The sequence below is a fragment of the Eublepharis macularius genome, chromosome 13, assembly GCF_028583425.1.
Source record: "Eublepharis macularius isolate TG4126 chromosome 13, MPM_Emac_v1.0, whole genome shotgun sequence".
NCBI classification, from domain to species: Eukaryota; Metazoa; Chordata; class Lepidosauria; order Squamata; family Eublepharidae; genus Eublepharis; species Eublepharis macularius.
In genome coordinates, this window is record NC_072802.1 from 60,082,726 (window position 1) to 60,099,827 (window position 17,102).

Sequence of the window (17,102 nt, forward strand, 5' to 3'; positions counted from 1 at the left end):
CTTTTTTTTCCAGCTGGAACGCAGTGGAACGGAGTTCCGGAACCTTTTGAAAACGGTCACGTGGCCATTGGCCCCACCTCCTGATCTCCAGATGGAGGGGAGTTTAGATCGCCCTCCGTGCCGGGCAATCTAAACTCCCCTCTGTCTGGAGATCAGGGGGTGGGGCCAATGACCATGTGACCATTTTTGCTGAGGGCAATTTAAACTTTAAAAAAGTACCACCACCCCGTTCCAGCTGACCCAAAGTGACGTCATTGCATGGTCCTGGAAGCATGCGTGCACTTTGCGCGTGCGCATGTGGTACCAGGGGCACCACCACCCGCCAAAGAATTGTCCTCTGTCCTAGCAACCCACTGAGTTCCACCACCTTTTTCCCCAGAAAAAAGCCCTGTATATATACATCACAAATTCTGTTCTCCAAATGAAGTCCTCTGCATAAGCTTATCACACATTATTGATAACATCTAATGTTTTTTGTCCTGATGTCTCTATGTTAAGCTTTCAACAGGTATGAATGTGATACTGTTAGCCCAAGACTTGAGAATACAAGTCAAGGATCCTTTTTCTGGCACAAAGCATGTCAAATAGGAATGGATGTGCATATTAATCAAAACAGTACAAAATATTGCAGTGCAGTATATTTTCCATTGTTTTTTCCTAATTAGGAGCAATTACCAACACCAATGGTCCAATATGCTTACGTCCCAATGTACTCTAAAAGAGATCCATTTATAAACATACCTTATCTGTTTCTTCACAAAGCTCAGAAATGCAAACGTGAAGGCTAGGGATTAATCCATTAGCAAGAAACTGGTTTAATTTCTGGTATCAACCATGTTTTACAGCAGCAAATCCCCCCCCCAAGCACAGTAACTCTAATGAATTAATAAGATCAGTCTATAATTGGAATGCTTTCAGTGCCTCAGGCTTGCTTCTTGCACTTTGCTGGGGTTTTTCTCTCTCTTGTTGATGTGATACTTCGGCCTCTTAGGTCGCTGCAATTGTTTTTCTAATTGCTTTCCAAGTGACAGCAATTTTGGCTACTTTCTTTTGGGGTCCCTCTCAATTTGTAGATGTCTTCTTAAAAATAAATTTATAAGTTTAGTGATTTAAGTCACAATTGCTATGCGTGCTTCCTGGATCGTGCCCATTTTTGTGTATTTCGTTTTGCAAGCTAGAAAGAGGAAAGCTCCACAGTTAGTGGAACAGATCTGCAGAATTCCATCCCATCGTTAATACAATAAACAGTTTTTACAAAAGACCGCTTGTGAATTGATCTTTGCAGTTGATCCAAAGTCACTTAATCATCTTCACGCTCAGGAATTGCTCCGGGATTCACATAAGGAGTGAGGATAAATAATGTTAAGCTGCTTCGAACCTTCAGATATCCGGGCAGCAGAAACTTGTGGTAGACAGGTGAATGTGGCATGTGCTGCTTCAGGCTGCCGATGGGGGAGGGGGGAGAGATACCAATTTGGAATGCTCACCCACAGAACAAAGCAGAAAGCTTCCCCAGAAAATTCTCTCCAAATAGAGTGCATTATCAGACAGAGATTCTACTCCATCCCCTTCTCTGTTAAACGTACAAAAGCATTCAAAATTGGCCTGTCCCATCTGTGGTCCGTTCTGCCCCCCCAGTCTCATTCAGATATAGACTAGGTCTCTTGCAGCATCCACGCCCCATGCATGCACGCATCCTGCTATCCTTTCACAAAAACTGATCAGGGATTGGGGAGGATAGAATCATACCGCATCTGGGGCTCCCCTTCCTCTCTGCCCCTTCTGACGTGTTGCCCTTGCAAACGAGCTTCTGCCTTACTTTTTATGTTTAGGCTGCAGCAGGTTTACGTGCAGAAATGTTCTCATAGGCTCTTGTTTCTTTATTTTGTGGCTCTCCCTACCCTTCCTTAGCTCTCACTTCTCAAGTTTATAAGTTGAAGTTAAACTGTTCAGGTTGTCATGACCCCCTCCTACCAGCCTAGTGACTCTGGATCAGCGTCATCACAGAGGCACGCTTGGAAAGAGAAAAAGTTGATGTGTAGTATTTATTTTAAACTGTTGCTTCAGCAGGCTTGGATATGGAGGAAGGGAAAGAAGGCGGGACCTGGCTTGGAATCAGCAAGAAAGGCAAGATGGCAGCCCTGACAAACTACATGCAGCCGAAGATAGATAAGAATGCAAAAGGGAGAGGTAAAGGAGGGGTGGGATTGGAAGGCAAGGGGATACATGCCCACCTTTCTACGTTACTTATTTAATTCTGTGCCGTCTATTCAGAGTTCTGCTTGAGGCAGCTTACTGTTAAAATAATAGAACAGTCTAAAACAACAGGTCACTAAAAACCAGCCATTGGACATAAGCAGTATAAAAACTATACATAACACAAACTAGAAGCAAGCCATTAACAAATCTGGAAAGATAAAAGCTCCTAATTAAATACCTGGGTAAACAGATGTGTTTGGGCCTGGCACCTAAAAGATAGTATAGTAGGCACCAGGCAAGCCTCAAGGGCATTGCAAAAGTGATGTGCCACCACGGAGAATTCCCTGTCTCTAGTTGCCTCTGAAGTGAAGGGCACAGAACGCAACGCTTGGCAGACAGGTTTTGCTTCAATTCCAAACCGGCAACAACAAAGCAAAAAGTTGTGAAAACTAACTAGAAAAACAATTAAGGAAAATCTAAGGCAATGTAACTCATTCCTTTAACTAGCCTGGAGCAAGTTAAGGCATATTTTATAAATAGAAAGTTGTATTTATTGTACTTAACAAACCATTCTTCTAGTAAACCGTATAACTCTATATAACCAGTGACAGATTGGACAAATTCAATCTGACAAAGTCAGATTGGACAAATTCAAGACCATCTAAACAGAGCAGGTGACCATTCATTCAGAATTCTTATGTATTGTAAGAGAATCTCCATTCAGTAAAGTGCCAGTGACTCTGAATCCTTCACAAAATTTTGCTTCAGTTCCAAATTGTGCAGTTATAAATACTGTCGCTGGAATAAATAGAAACTGTGGCAGGTCTGCCCCCCCCCCTTTTTCCATTTGTGTACTCCAATACAATGTCCCAAAACTGTAGAACAGCCTCCCTCTCCAGTATAAAACCAGAATCTATTCCCTGCAGAGATACAAAGAGCTCCTTTATATGGAGACAGGTCAGTCTAACTTGGTATTGTGAGCTATGCCTTGGAACGTGAGAACTGTGAACAGAGTGGAGCTTGAAAATCTCCAATCTCTGCCTATTTACTTTTCTTCCTGTAGCCAGTGCTGCACTCTTCCTTCCTTGAAAAGCTACTTCTGAGACCCAGGGACTCTCAGGATCCGTGTGGAGTTTGCTGCAGGGTGTGAGGGAGGGCTGCTGTGGGAAGGGAGAATTTGAAGAAATGTCCCCCTTTGCATAGGTTCTTCTTTGGGTAGCTCTAGAGCTCGCCCAAAGGTGCAGGTCTGTGCTTTCTATTGATTTCTCTGTTTGCTGCAAATCCACACCCAGCATCCCATATCACTCCCAAGAGTCTTCCACCCACAAGCGTGAACTTTTCAGGGGGACGTTCCTGAAATGACAAGCCTTGGTTTTTTTTCATTATGCCCGAATGGAACTAGAGGCTTGCCAGCATGAGTTTGGAATACCTAAATCAATGTAGGTTTCTGGTGTACTTAAGAGTGGTGACAGGAATTAAATTACTTAAGGACCATCATAAGCAAAGTTATGCCAAGTCCGTTGAAGCCAACGGGCTGTAACTCTGCTTAGGAGTGCAGTACCGAACGTGTTACAATTTTTATACATACACATAAAAAGATAATGAGCTTACATGACAGAGCTCATGGCTGGAAACATAAGCGTTACTTGCATTTCAGCTTTCACGTTTCTGTCCAGTTTCACACACCCTATGCCAATACACAACCCAGGGAATTGGGTTTAGGAACAACCCATTACATGTGGGCTTTCTGTTATAATGAGAAACCGTGGCATGCAATTAGGCAAATTAACTTGGGGTTCCGCTTAAGCTATGAAGATCTTGATTTATAAGCGAGACCGCAAAACCATAGATTGTGGGTTTGGACGTAACATTGAACTATGGTTTGCTGTAAAAAGTGGAATGGTTTCATTAGCTGAAGGGTGGAGACATGCATGCCCGAGGACCCACCTCCCCCAGCTCATTAACATACTGTACAACAATTGAATGACATCATTATCTCAGACTGCAGGTACGTACGCCATGTAATTTATGCAACAGCCCCGAATGATGAAAAATTAAAATAAAAACCACCTCAAGCCAAGAGGAAAGGGGGTATAAATATTCTAATTAATAAATAAATGTATGCTAAGAGGGAGCTCTGTGCATCACCAACTCATAAGTTGCCCCTTGTGAAGAAGGGGGCATAAAAACATTCGGAAATGGTGCAAACCTTTTACTAATGCTGCAAGTTAACACTCAGCTCCACACGGGGTTGGTCAAGCTTACGCTGACAGACTTTGCTGTAGCAGGACTTAAAGCTTTCTCATTCCTCCTCTATGGCTGAGCTAGCCCAGTGAAGTGAAATGTCAGTTTCCCTCCTAGGAAATCACTCTAGCGGACTATAAATCCTTGTCGCCCACTGAATTTTATTCTTCACAGGTGCCCTTGTGACAAACTTCTTGACTGCAGAGCTGGACAGTTACTCTTACCTGAAGAAAGTCGCCTCGGAAGGACACCTTTACAATGGATTTAATTTAATAGCAGCGGACTTGAAGTAAGTCCTATAAAAACTTCACTGTTAAGTGGCGAACAGGGAGAAATGCAGAGTGCGTATAATTAATAGCATGGCATGTTCATAGAATAGGTGTTTGCCAGAGCAGAGGCCTTTGAGGTTTGTCTAACTGCAGCTTTTGGACCCAAAGGTGACAGCCCAATTTTGTCTCCCTTTCAGATGCACACGATCCTCTCACTCTCTCTCCTTACCTTTCCTTTTTTTTTTAAAGTTTCAGAAAATTAGGAAGCCGTAATAGTCAACAATTCTGCACCTTTTTTCCCTTGAATAAAGCAGAGCAGTAGAAACCTCTATCCCTTGTAGGCAGTGGCCGCTTGATAGCAGATGCTGCTGTGATGTTTTCACCCATGCCCAGTAACTGGAGTAGCAAATGCTCCTTCCCTACTCACTCCCTGGGTATCTTCACAAGCAGTGCAGAAAACCACACATGCCCGGTGGGGCTTTCCAACTTTCCAAACTCTTGAGAAGTTCCGTGTTGCCAGGAGAGCAAGGTGGGAGGAAACGTCAGTCGCTCTGGCTCCTGGGCTTCAGCCCTCCCAAATCTGCTGCCTATTTACCATGGCTTCACATTACTTTTTCACAAAATTGGCCATGGTTGTGTTTCAGAAGTGCTTCCTTTTGTTTCCTCATACCAGAGGGAATTCTGAATTTTGGACCCTGTAAGGAAGAGGATAAATCCTCTTGCCTCGGGTGGATTTTCTGGTTCATCAGAAAGGGCAGCAGAGAAAGCCTGAGTGATTTATGCTACTTCTGTTGCAGCTTTTTGAATCTCCCGTCAAGGGGGGTTGGGGGAGACACGTGCATTCTTCTGATGGCATAAACAGAATATGCATCACCACCACCCCTAGCCTGAGACCTAGAAGCAGCAGCAGAGAAAGGGTGAATCATCCAAGCCTCTCTCTTTGCATTGTTCGGCAGCTGTTGGTTACTCAAAGAGCTTGCTGCAGTGTTTGCGCCCTGGGTGTTTCCATGTGTTTCTCCTAATCTATTTCAAATCTGCACATGTACACAAGCTGTCTGTGTCTGTAGAAAGGAAGCAGCTCCTTTTTGATATTTTTTTAAAGGCAGTGGACAAGAATAGGAATGCCTGTGGAAAGCCACGTTGGACTATAGAATTAGCACAAAAGCTAAGGGCCATAGTAGACAGGGGTCATTTTTTACAATGGGTTCAGTGCCATTGGGAAGTTTCCTTACAGTGTTATGGGGCATTTGTGCACCTCCCAGGGTTTCCCTGACTTTTCTCTGATTTTTTTTCTAACGTTTTGCTGTAGAGTTTTAGGAAAGATCACAGTAACAACAACAACAACAATCATGACCAAACAATAACAATGACAACAATTGATTCAGAACAACTTAACACCCACTCAGAGCAGTTTACAAAGTATGTCATTGTTGTCCCCACAACAATCACCCTGTGAGGTGGGTGGGGCTGAGAGAGCTCTGAGAGAGCTGTGATTGATCCAAAGTCACTCAGCTGGCTTCATGCGGAGGAGTGGGGACTCAAACCCGGTTCTCCAGATTAGAGTCCTGCGGCTCTTAACCACTACACCAAACTGGCCTGGATGGCTGCCAAGCAAAGTGGGGACGTTCAGATTTCCCCACCCACATGTCAGCTATTTTCCTTGATGATGTCCCTGTGGTGGCTATTTTCTCTCCTGATATGGGGGGGGGGCGCTTGTTGTTGTTGTTGTTGTTGTTGTTGTTTTAATGGCAATTGAGTATCATTATATTGATATAATCTTATAACAATCTGTATATTGGGTTCATTGAATACCCAACTTTCATTTTTTAAAAAAAAGTCTCTAGCCCCTTTTGTTGCACTTAAATCTCTTTTGTTGCATTTTCCACTTAAATCTCTAAAAATGTAATTTAATTTCTCAGTTTCTCAGTATAAATGCATGTTCAGAAGTACCTTGTGGGGGTGAAATAAAAATAGCTGTGAAAGATTCCCACCCCCATCCCCCTTTTCCAAGCAGCTGACAGATACAGAAAATAAGTAATTTCATTTTCTTCCCTAATCTATCATTGGGAAGGAAGGAATGCTCCAAGGTATATTGTTTTGCTTGTGATGGTGAAGCTTCTGAGACAGATTGGCTCATCTGATGTAATGGCACAGAATGTTCACAAACATTCCAGCTGCTCAGGGAACAGAACTGTCAAAATGCCTGCTGTGCAACTTCTGTGAGGGAAGAGCAAGTTGTCAGTATAGCTGAAATTAAAACTTTGCATGGGCCCTAAGGACAGAACCAGTTTTGTGAAATCTAGAGAGAGGTCTGAGAAAGTAGGAAATAGTAAGTGGCCAAGTTAACTGAAGGAACGGGACAGGGAATTAACTGAGAAATGGTAGGTTTGATGGGTCTTAAGGGACAGCAAGTGAAGGTGGGAAGTAGCTAATGCAAGAGGAAGCAGCATCTCAGTGGTTATAGTCAAGAAGAACTATATACTACATTGAATTGAAGGAACTGGGACTGCAGGGGATGCTTCGGAAGATAGGATAACTTAAGGACATGGGAAGAAGCAGGGCAGGAAGGAAGCGCAGCACCATCCCAGAGTTATTAGAAGCTTAATGGTTGAAATCTACTCACTTTGGCCACTGGGTCAGACAAACGGGGAGAGCTTGAAAAAGAACGGAAAGAAAATCGCATCTGTTATAATGATGATAAAGTCAAGAATGTCACTACCTGCAAATGCAAGATAACACATCAAAGAATTTGAGATGGAGCCGTCCGTAATCAGGGGGATCTGAAGTCAAGCGCTCTGTGTGCCGTTTCATACGGTTCTTTAGAACTTCACAGGGCTTTTGAATTAACCGAGTAGTTAGCTAGTTAACACAAAAATGTAGCGCTGGGAAAGAGCAGAAACGGGGAATGCTTATGAGTTCTGGGTAGAATGCTAATTAACCCTAGAATAAGATCTTAGTCTGAATTGGAAGGAAACTCTCCAGAATGAGACATCAATCAGTTAGTGTCTCTGGGGCATCTTCTGGTGTAAGAATTGCATAAAGAGCGTCTTGATTTTTGAGAAATTATAGTAATAAGAGAGAGGTACCAGAACTAAATTACTCCTCGTTTAGAGGCACACCAACTGGAAAGCTGTTGCATCTGGAAAATGATGTACACTCTTAGGTATCCACCAATATACCCATTATTTCATACTCAGTGTTTTGGAACAGTTGATCATATGGTGTTGATGGGGACTGTGTGGGATAAGGCGGGTGTTTGTGTAGCTCTGGAAGAGCTGGGAGAATACCTGGAGATCCCCAGTCCTCTGCTGAACTTGCAAAGTTTTAGGTCACTCAGAAAGCCATGACAGCTGCACAGATTTGAGAAGGCCACTTCATACAGTGGCTGGGCTAGCTGTGTGTCTGCTAGTCATTTCCTGCACCAAAAGTGTATACTGTGAACATGACGGGCATATGGTCTTTAACGCCTGTGTACATGAACCTGAAAGTTCTGACCGGATTGTGGGTCTCCTGATGTATGTCTACATGGGTGTTAAAGGATATCCTTCATGACTGGAACTTCACATGGTTGCTGTAGAGAGTAACCACTGTAGCTGCCACAAGCAGAAGATATAAAGGATCTTATCATTTTACTTTTGTTTGCTGTGCTTTTTTTCTGGGGGGACGCAGGGGGACGCATACCCTTAAACGTTTTTTGAATCTAACGGGAGAAAGTAAAAATTTTAAAATGTTGGAATTCCCGCTAAACCAACTCCAAACGTATTATTATGGATATTTATGTGATTTGTTAAGTTTTATGTAGCGTATGTTGGCAACAAAGATGTTTAGTTATATTTAAACTCACTAGGAGCGCTGTTCGTCTTACAAAAAATGGAACATCTTTGAGCATCAAACACGCCACTGAGATTGCTGGCATAATCGGTGATCATTAGGGTGCAGACAAATACAAACAAGTCTTCTCTAAGCCACTTGGAGCTCTGGTAGTTGGAATCTAGCACAGTGATTGGTCAGTCTTAGAAAAAAAGCACTGAATATAATTCTTTTGTTGTTTTGTGGAGGGGACGAACCAAGGTCAGATGCTTAAGTATATTCCCTTTTGCAAAGCTGTCGGGTAGTAGTTCTGGGGCTTCCCTGGCCTTAGTTTAGGATCTGATTCAAATCCTCACTTGTCGGGTGAGTCAGTCTCTCTCAACCTAACTTAACATTGCAGGATGGTTGTGCCAGTATAACAAGGAAGAAAAAAACCCACATAAGCCTCCCTCAACACCTTGGAAGGAAGGACACAGTAAAAATGTACCAGGTTGATAATATAAATGCTGCCTACTAATGCTGCATCAGCCCATCTTGCTTTTATCTAGCCAGCTTTCCAGTGGAATGTGGAGTTTTTGTTGACTCTATTGCTAATTTACACCATTACAGGATATGGAGGACTCCCAACTACTTTTGTCCCTTCTCCTTGGGTATTAATCATTTACCTGCACTGCCGACAGGTTGATGGAGTGTATCAGAAGTTCTAGCAAGCTGCTCTTCTGAGAAGGGTGTGCTCAGCATTCATCAGGTTCTCAACAAGCTGCTCAAAGGGATTTTTTTTACGTTATTTGGTTCTGAAATAGCAGTAACATCTCCTCTGCCTCCTTGTCACTTAGAGCCCCCTGCTCAGGATGGGAATCGGGATGATTTTGCATTCCTTGTGCGGAATGAACGCCACCCACCCAACAAGGCCTACAGCCTGATTTCTTCATATTCACCCTCATTTACTTAAAATCAGGGCTTTTTTCAGCTGGAACGTGGTGGAACGGAGTTCCGGCACCTCTTGAAAATGGTCACATGGCCGGTGGCCCCGCCCCCCAATCTCCAGACAGAGGGGAGTTTAGATTGCCCTCCTTGCCGCAATCAGGGAGATCAGGGGGCGGGGCCACCGGCCATGTGACCATTTTCACTGAGGGCGATTTAAACTTTTAAGAACTCCCCCCTTGTTCCAGCTGACCCAAAGTGAGGTCATTGTGCGGTCCTGAGTTCCACCACCTCTTTTCCCAGAAAAAAAGCCCTGCTTAAAATGTTCGCTTTGGGACAGGACAAGGGAAAGAGGCAAATCACAGATATTTCTGAAGCTGTCATCTGTGCTGGCTGAGAATGGTAGCTTATCAATGGAAAGCTGTGGAGCACAACAGGGTTGTATCCAGGCCTACAGTGAGTCTTGCCAGTGTTGGCAGCACCACTTTCTTCAAGTTATTTTTGAAGACGATAGTAGTTTTAAAAGTGAACCCCACGTTGTTGCTTAACACACCCACATGTTACGAATCTGGCATGTTTTGAAGTTGTCCGATTTGACCTGTATGAGTACGTGGGTTGGCATCAAGCTTTTCCACTGATGCAAAAGGGGAGAAGTCCCAAAAGGCTGCGCTGGAGATCATAAAACCTGCATGGACAAAAGGCATGTGGAACAGAGGCTGTAGTAGGTCCAAAGCTATATAGATGTTTGCAGATCTAATGCCTACCAGAACTCGGCAGCTTTCAGTAGTATAGGCTAAAGGCAGGATCGCTGTGGTCAGCGTGGTTGTTTGTTGCACTGTTTTGTGTTAAAACACCACAAACAGTAAAATGGAGAATAAGTTTGCCCCAAAGAGGAATATACCACAAACAAGATGATCAGTATGCACCCAAATAACACCAACTTTGGTTGTACTGGCTGTGTCATGTAAAAAAATGCAGCACCCAAGCTGATGGCAAGTGATACAACAGCTGCCAAAGCAGGCTAGTCTCTTGAATCATAGCAGAACAGCAGCAAACTCTCATCTGCGTCTCAAAAGTAAGCACAGGTTCCTTGCCCATATTGTTTCCCTCCATATTTGCAATAAGACTCAAACATAGTTCCTCTGATTAAGTTCATATTCGCTTGTAACAACAATGGTGGGGACATCTGTGACTTTGGCCGAGCTGTACCTTATCGGAAGATGCAAGGTTTCTCTGCTTAGCCACATTTTCCCAGTACTTATATTGTTCAAAAATGGTACTTTCCTCTCCATTTCATTGGCCTCCCCTTGAGGTGAGAGGCGGGACATACTGTAACAAAGAGTTGTATTTTCTCCCCAACTACGTATTAATTGGAATACCCATCTGGAGATGTGAATTGGTGGTGCCTGCATGTCTTTCCACCACGTTAATTCAAACTTTGATCTTCAGTTGTTGCAATGAGTGATGCAATTACCTTTTGGCCCTATCAAAGCAGCTCATAGAAATCAAAATGACAAGACAATTTAAAATTAAATAGGAATCATTGTTCGGGGATGGGAGCTGAGCAACATTCAGGCATGGTGGAGAGGTCCTTGTCCATTGGAAGCTGGGAGGGAGTAGGACTTTCAGCTTGAGCCAGGCCAGGTGGGGGTGTACCTGGACACCCCTCTTTCAGGTGCTCTACCGCTCAGAACAGCTGTACTTGAGTCACTTTTTTTAAAAGCGTGAATGTAAACCAGTCCCCCTTTCTTTCCTGCAGTAATACCGCCTGCTTTCTTTTAATTCTTTGAATGGTTGTGCAGTGCCCCTCTCCAGCACTGGAGCACACACCTCTTCCTCGTGGTTTCCTCTCTCCATATGTGGGGGCGGGCTAGCCTACTGCTGGCAATGGGGCCCATGAGTTTACAAATGTCAGAGCTGAAGGTCGAACAGTCTGTGGAAGAATTTCTTCTCCACAGAGAAAAGCTGAACCATTAGAATTCTGCTGCAAACTGCTGCAAGTCGTGGTAGGTCAGGCAGAAGCTTTCGTTTAAAACATTTCCTTGTGTCTCCTGCTAGAGTGATGATCTTCAAATCCCCGTGGAATCATAACTGCTGTAGGGCAGCTTGTGATTTGCTAATTTGCCCTTGGTCTCTCCATAATGAAGATAAAAGCTCTACTGGAGTGCAGCTGGGGGGGGCGGGGGGCGTGTGAAGGATCAGGAGGCTCAGTTCAGAAGTGGACAGCGCTTTCTTGGTACAGTTCAAATAGCCAAGACCTTCCCATAACATCCATGAAAGTCTGCCCAAACAAGAATCAGCCATTATGCGCAAGCCCCTTCTCAGTAGTAGCATATTATCCATTGGAAGGTGAAGAGCATTTATTTATTCACACATTTATAAGCTGGTTTTTCTATTTTAAAGCAGGGGGGGAGACAGCCTGCAGTAAAATCAAGCGAAAATCGATGCAGGAGTAACTAACTAACAAATCATCATCAAAGCAATCAAAATCATTAAATGCAGTAAAACAAAAAAAACCTTCAACCACTTCTAAAAAGCCTTGGAAGATGAAAAAGGTTGAAGCTGACTCTGAAATGAAAATAATGTAGGTGTCTTATGAATCTGTCTGGAGAGGGTATTTCACAAATGGATTGTTGTGGTGCCAGATGAGTCACCCCTCCCTTAAAATCCCTTTTTTCTGTAACTAAGATGAAATGACTTGTCTGTGTAGCTAAAGCTCTGCTGTGCTACTGCTGGCAGGGAGGCATGAGGGCTGGGGAATGCAGAAAGACTGGCACCATTACTCCAAAGTCTGGCCATTCTGTACACAATAGCAAGTCCATCTCACAAAACACCCTGTGAATTTGCCCTAAGTGGGGGTGGGGTGGGGGTGAATGCCTCTTTCCCCACCGGAATTAAACCAATGGGATAACTGAATACTAAAGTTCAACTGATGAATAAAAGGAGTCTCCAAAACAGTTGCTTTGTGTTCAGGTCCTGACTGCTTTTGGCAAAGAAAGGCGATCTGGATCCTGGGCTTGAAACCTCAGTGATTGATAGGAAGTATACTTAGTTAACTGATCCTCGTTTTGCTTTCTCCTTTGTAGAATTCTGCCAAGAGCCCCTGTTGGTTCTCAAATGAGATCTGTACTTATCCCAATATTCCCCTCCCATTTTATCGGGGTTTTTTGTTTGTTTTGCTTTTACTTGGAGTAAGTATCACTGTGTTTTAGATTTGAGCTCTACACATGCCCCCAAAAACGTTCAGCATAGCTACTAGAGAAATACAGGGAAAAGGTGAGCCTTCTATCCCAAACTGCTTCGTTCCCCTGTTTCCCAAGTAAAAAGCACAAATAGACCACATCCAAGGTCCTGACAGAGAAAATAGGTACCACAGCAAGCACCTGGACGAATTAAAAGCAACATTCTGGCTGATGGCAGCTGCATCCTCCCCACCCTAGTTGTTGGGGAGTCCCCAGCTCCCCCATTTTCCTTTCATCTTGACCTGAGGGCAAAACCCGGCCCCCAGGTCATTGCAGGTGCTGCTTGTAAAGTTTCTCAAGTCGCTGTCTGGCTGACCTGTGGAGGCGAGAGGCCTCTGCCAGTCACAGGTCAGGCAGATTAATATGGGGGAAGGGCCAGATCCCAAGCTGTTTAGGGCTGTAAAAGTCAAAAGCCACATCTTTAATTGTGCCAAGAAACACACTGGCAGTGCAGACTTTTTAGCTCTGGACAAATGCACTCAAATCGGCACATTCTGGTTAGTAATCTAGCAGATGTGTTCCGAACCGTTAGAAGTTTCTGAATAGTTTTTAAAGGCACACCCATGTCACAACCTACCCTGATCGTGATGAGAGAATCGAGAAGGTTGGCAAGGCTTTGCAGTAGTTTTGTCCTTTAACAAAATGGCTAACTTGCCTGCTCCAGCTTTGGTGAGGGGGAGACTGCAGCCTGCAGAGTCTAAAAAAAAAAGAAGGAAAAAAAATCAAAATTGACAAAGCAAATCAGCATAAGGAAGACAAATGGATTATTACTTTCTCCAGCTGGTGCCACAGAAGCCAGCCACTTTCGTATCTTGAAACTGCAATCCCACTTCCCCCTCCCCTCCCACCATCTTGTATTTCTGCCAGGCCGTATTGATGAGCACAGAGATGCTCGTCTCCCTCCATTCTCCTTGGATTCACTTCTGCTCCGAAGTCCCTTCTGGACTCTCTTCTCTACCATCGGGAAAGTTAGCTGGAGGCCTCACTAGGTAAATAAACTCAGTGAGAACTGTATTCACTCTTGCTGTCTTCAGACTCGTCCACAATACATAAATATTGCATTTGCCTAGCACAAATATGTGACGCTCTCTCCAGTGTATTGGACAAATCAATAACAAAAATGTGTGTGTGTTTTAAAAGAAGGAGTCCCATTACAGAACAGTCCAAGTTGCATTTCTCCCATGAAACTGTTCATCATTTTAATTTAATTACTTATCCCCCGTCCCCTCCACTACATGCACAGACACATTTTTATCCAAGTTGTAAAACTCAGCATCTTGGCATTGTAGATGTCAAATATTGAATGTATGGTAAGATTGGATATGGTACCCTCTAGACGGAAAAGCACTTGATTATGCTTTATTGACTCATTGTACTTAATTACTGTATTTACAGCCCACCTTTCTAACTGAGACTCAAGCCGATTACACAGTATAAGTCAGTGGAATCAACAGGATGAAACATCCGATAAGCAATGTAATAGGACTACAATTACAGCAATACCCTATGCTTTGACCCTTTGTTAAACAATGCAGGCAGTGGAATTTACATAAGCATAAAAACAAAGTGGTGAGAAAAGGATAATACAGAGTACCAGCACCTCTTGGGTATTCAGGACATGGGCTGAAAGGGGAGAAGATCCTGAGTACAGGTGTTTAAACAAATAGTCTTAGCAGCCAACTGTGAAACTGTCCATTAAAGCTGATCTACAGCTCCAATTTCATGCAGTGAAGTTGGGAGTGGCTTGTTTCTGGAAACCCTTAACATGTCAAACTTGTGAATACTTTGATATGCGTCTGCATAGAAGTTGGACTGGAACACAACCGTGGCTCAGCAGTTGGCTGTCTAAAGCTGCTGTCCTTTATAACAATGGCACCTCCACCTCATTTGGGGTCAGCACTGTAAGGTATGTTGCCCAGTCCAGATGTGGGAAAGCTCCAGAGATTGAGAAAATAATCACCTACATCTATCTGCCATGTATCCCAAGGATGAGAAATCTTGCTATTTGGTATGTGTCCTTTGATCTCACCCATAGCCAAAAATATAAGTGCAAAATAGTTCTTTAAAAACCTATTCAATCCTAAGTATTGGGGTAACAACCAATATTTAATTTACAATTGTTAATTTAAATAAATTAACTAAATAAATTTAATTAACTGCCAGGTTATCAAGTGTTTGTCAATCATCCCAGAGTTTTTGCAGTCATGGACTAGAATGCCTGAATGTGGGGGGAAACTTACTTTGTAAACATTGGGCAAAACAATGGTTGTTGTGGATTTTCCGGGCTGTATAGCTGTGGTCTTGGCATTGTAGTTCCTGACGTTTCGCCAGCAGCTGTGACTGGCATCTTCAGAGGTGTAGCACCAAAAGACAAGAGATCTAGAGACTGTGACACTGAGAGACTGTGACACTGAGAGATCTGTCTTTTGGTGCTACGCCTCTGAAGATGCCAGTCACAGCTGCTGGCGAAACGTCAGGAACTACAATGCCAAGACCACGGCTATACAGCCCGGAAAATCCACAACAACCATCGTTCTCCGGCCGTGAAAGCCTTCGACAATACATTGGGCAAAATGCTTGCAGTGTTTTCCTTCATCTCTTTATACATGGTGTAGTGGTTTGAGTGTTGGAATAGGATCCAGGTGACTCAGTTTCGAATCTCCAATCTGCCACGGAAGCTTGCTTGGGTGACTGGCCCGTGGCACACTCTCAGCCTAACTTACCTCACAGGGTTGTTGTGAGGATGAAATGGAAAAGAGGAGAATGTTGTAAACTACTTTGAGTCCCCATTGGGGAGAAAAAAAGGGTACAAATAAAGTGAAAGTAAATAGAACTGCTAAATACTACTTTCCTTTAAAGTTGAAAGTTCTGCAAAGAGGCCTAGAATATCTTTGAAAAAATCTCTCCCCCACCTGCCTCCTCTTTTCCACCTATCCTGTAGCCACATACCTCCAATCTCTTAGTTCACCTGTCACAGCCCTAGTTCCTTTTCCTTCCTCGTCAGCTGCTGAACTTCTATTGGACCCCGGCTCATTCATTCCCATGTAGTAGCATCCCGCCCCCTCCGCTGCCCATTCTTCTTTTCTGATCAAGGCTATTAAAATTCAAAAAATCTTGATGAGCAAACGTGAATTGAGTGATTTTTGTTTTTAAGTAGAAGTAAGCAGCAGAATTTTTGGAAGGGAGCAATCTCTCCAATGCCATTTTGAGAAGGGAAGGAATATCTCCCTCCTTCCTGGGCAATCCTTGTCCCCCACACAGTATGTTCAGCCCTGAAAAAATCCTTTCCTAGACTGTTGTTTTTCTAATGGAGGAAACCACTTGCCTTCTGAGGCTGAGAGCAGCTTTACAGTTTGAGGTATGTGTAATAGAAAATGTACTTCTGGGAATGTGTGGAATGAAGGAAAAATAAGCTACAGATGTCCTGAATTAGCAAACACTCTTCAGTTGTAGCAGTCCCCATCATTTTTTCCCCCAAACTCCTTGGGATCTTATTACTGCATGACTTTCTCAGCAGGACCTCCAGGCAGGTATTAATATTCCTTTCACGCAAAAAGGCTGGCACGAAAGGAAGTTGCAAGCAACTCCTCAGCCGGCACAAGGTAGCCTTCAACAGCAAGGCTTTTGCGGCTGGCTCTGGGTCAGACTCTGGGCTTTCGCCCCATTCGCCTCCCCTTTAAAACACTTGCCTAGTTTCATATTGTAGGATTGGTTCTGATGTGTGGGGGGTTTTTTTTTTTGTTCACTGGTTCTGTTTTGTTTTGTTCACTAGTCACTTCTCAGAAAAGCTCTCTGAGTGGCTAACGAGAAAAGGAGAATGCATTAACATTTGTTAACTTTTCTCTGCTTTAACAGTCTCAGGTGGGATGGCTGGCTGTTAAACGGTCACAGAGGTCATGGTCTCCTGGCTTTCCTGGAAGCGGGTAGAACTCTAGCAGCCACCTGCAGCCACCTCCGGTGGGAATAGCTGGCTGCCAAACAGATGGAGAGATCCTGCCCTTCTGACTTCTCTGGGAAACAGTTGGAATTCAGGGATAGAGGGTAGCACTGGCGGCTGTTATCCACCGAGTTTTATTTTCCTGTTCAAGTGCGTCTTTAAGGGTGTGCAGTCTTCTTAGGATTTTGTCTACACATTCAGACTGGGACGTTTTCCTGCATGGTTTTCCATGCTGCTGTGATTTCTGGCTTGAATGGTCAGGGGCCATGGAACATGCCTTTTTCTTAATGTCCCAGGAGCATTGAAAAGAGTGTCCTTTTACATGCTTGGAAACAGGAGAGTCTTAAACTAAAATCTGGATTTTGTATTCCTAAATGTGATGGGCGTTTTGGACCCAAGAGCTGCTGCTCTACTGTTGCAAACACACGACGTGTTACAGGAGGGCCTATCGTGGGCATTGAAATCGGCTTGGCTGCT

The 17,102-nt window shown here is 43.8% G+C and overlaps 1 protein-coding gene across 8 annotated transcripts in view; it reads left to right on the forward strand.

Moving 5' to 3' along the window:
• Positions 1 to 17,102, forward strand: part of TANGO2 (transport and golgi organization 2 homolog) — a 98,437-nt gene that overhangs the window by 49,633 nt on the left and 31,702 nt on the right. For 5 of the 8 annotated variants that reach the window (XM_054996792.1, XM_054996798.1, XM_054996796.1 and 2 more), the window contains 2 exons: positions 2,068 to 2,190; positions 4,618 to 4,732. In XM_054996792.1, the coding sequence (XP_054852767.1) occupies positions 2,068 to 2,190; positions 4,618 to 4,732 (238 nt within the window). The remainder of the gene's footprint in view (positions 1 to 2,067; positions 2,191 to 4,617; positions 4,733 to 17,102) is intronic. The other 3 variants (XM_054996797.1, XM_054996799.1, XM_054996800.1) reach the window with 1 other exon arrangement.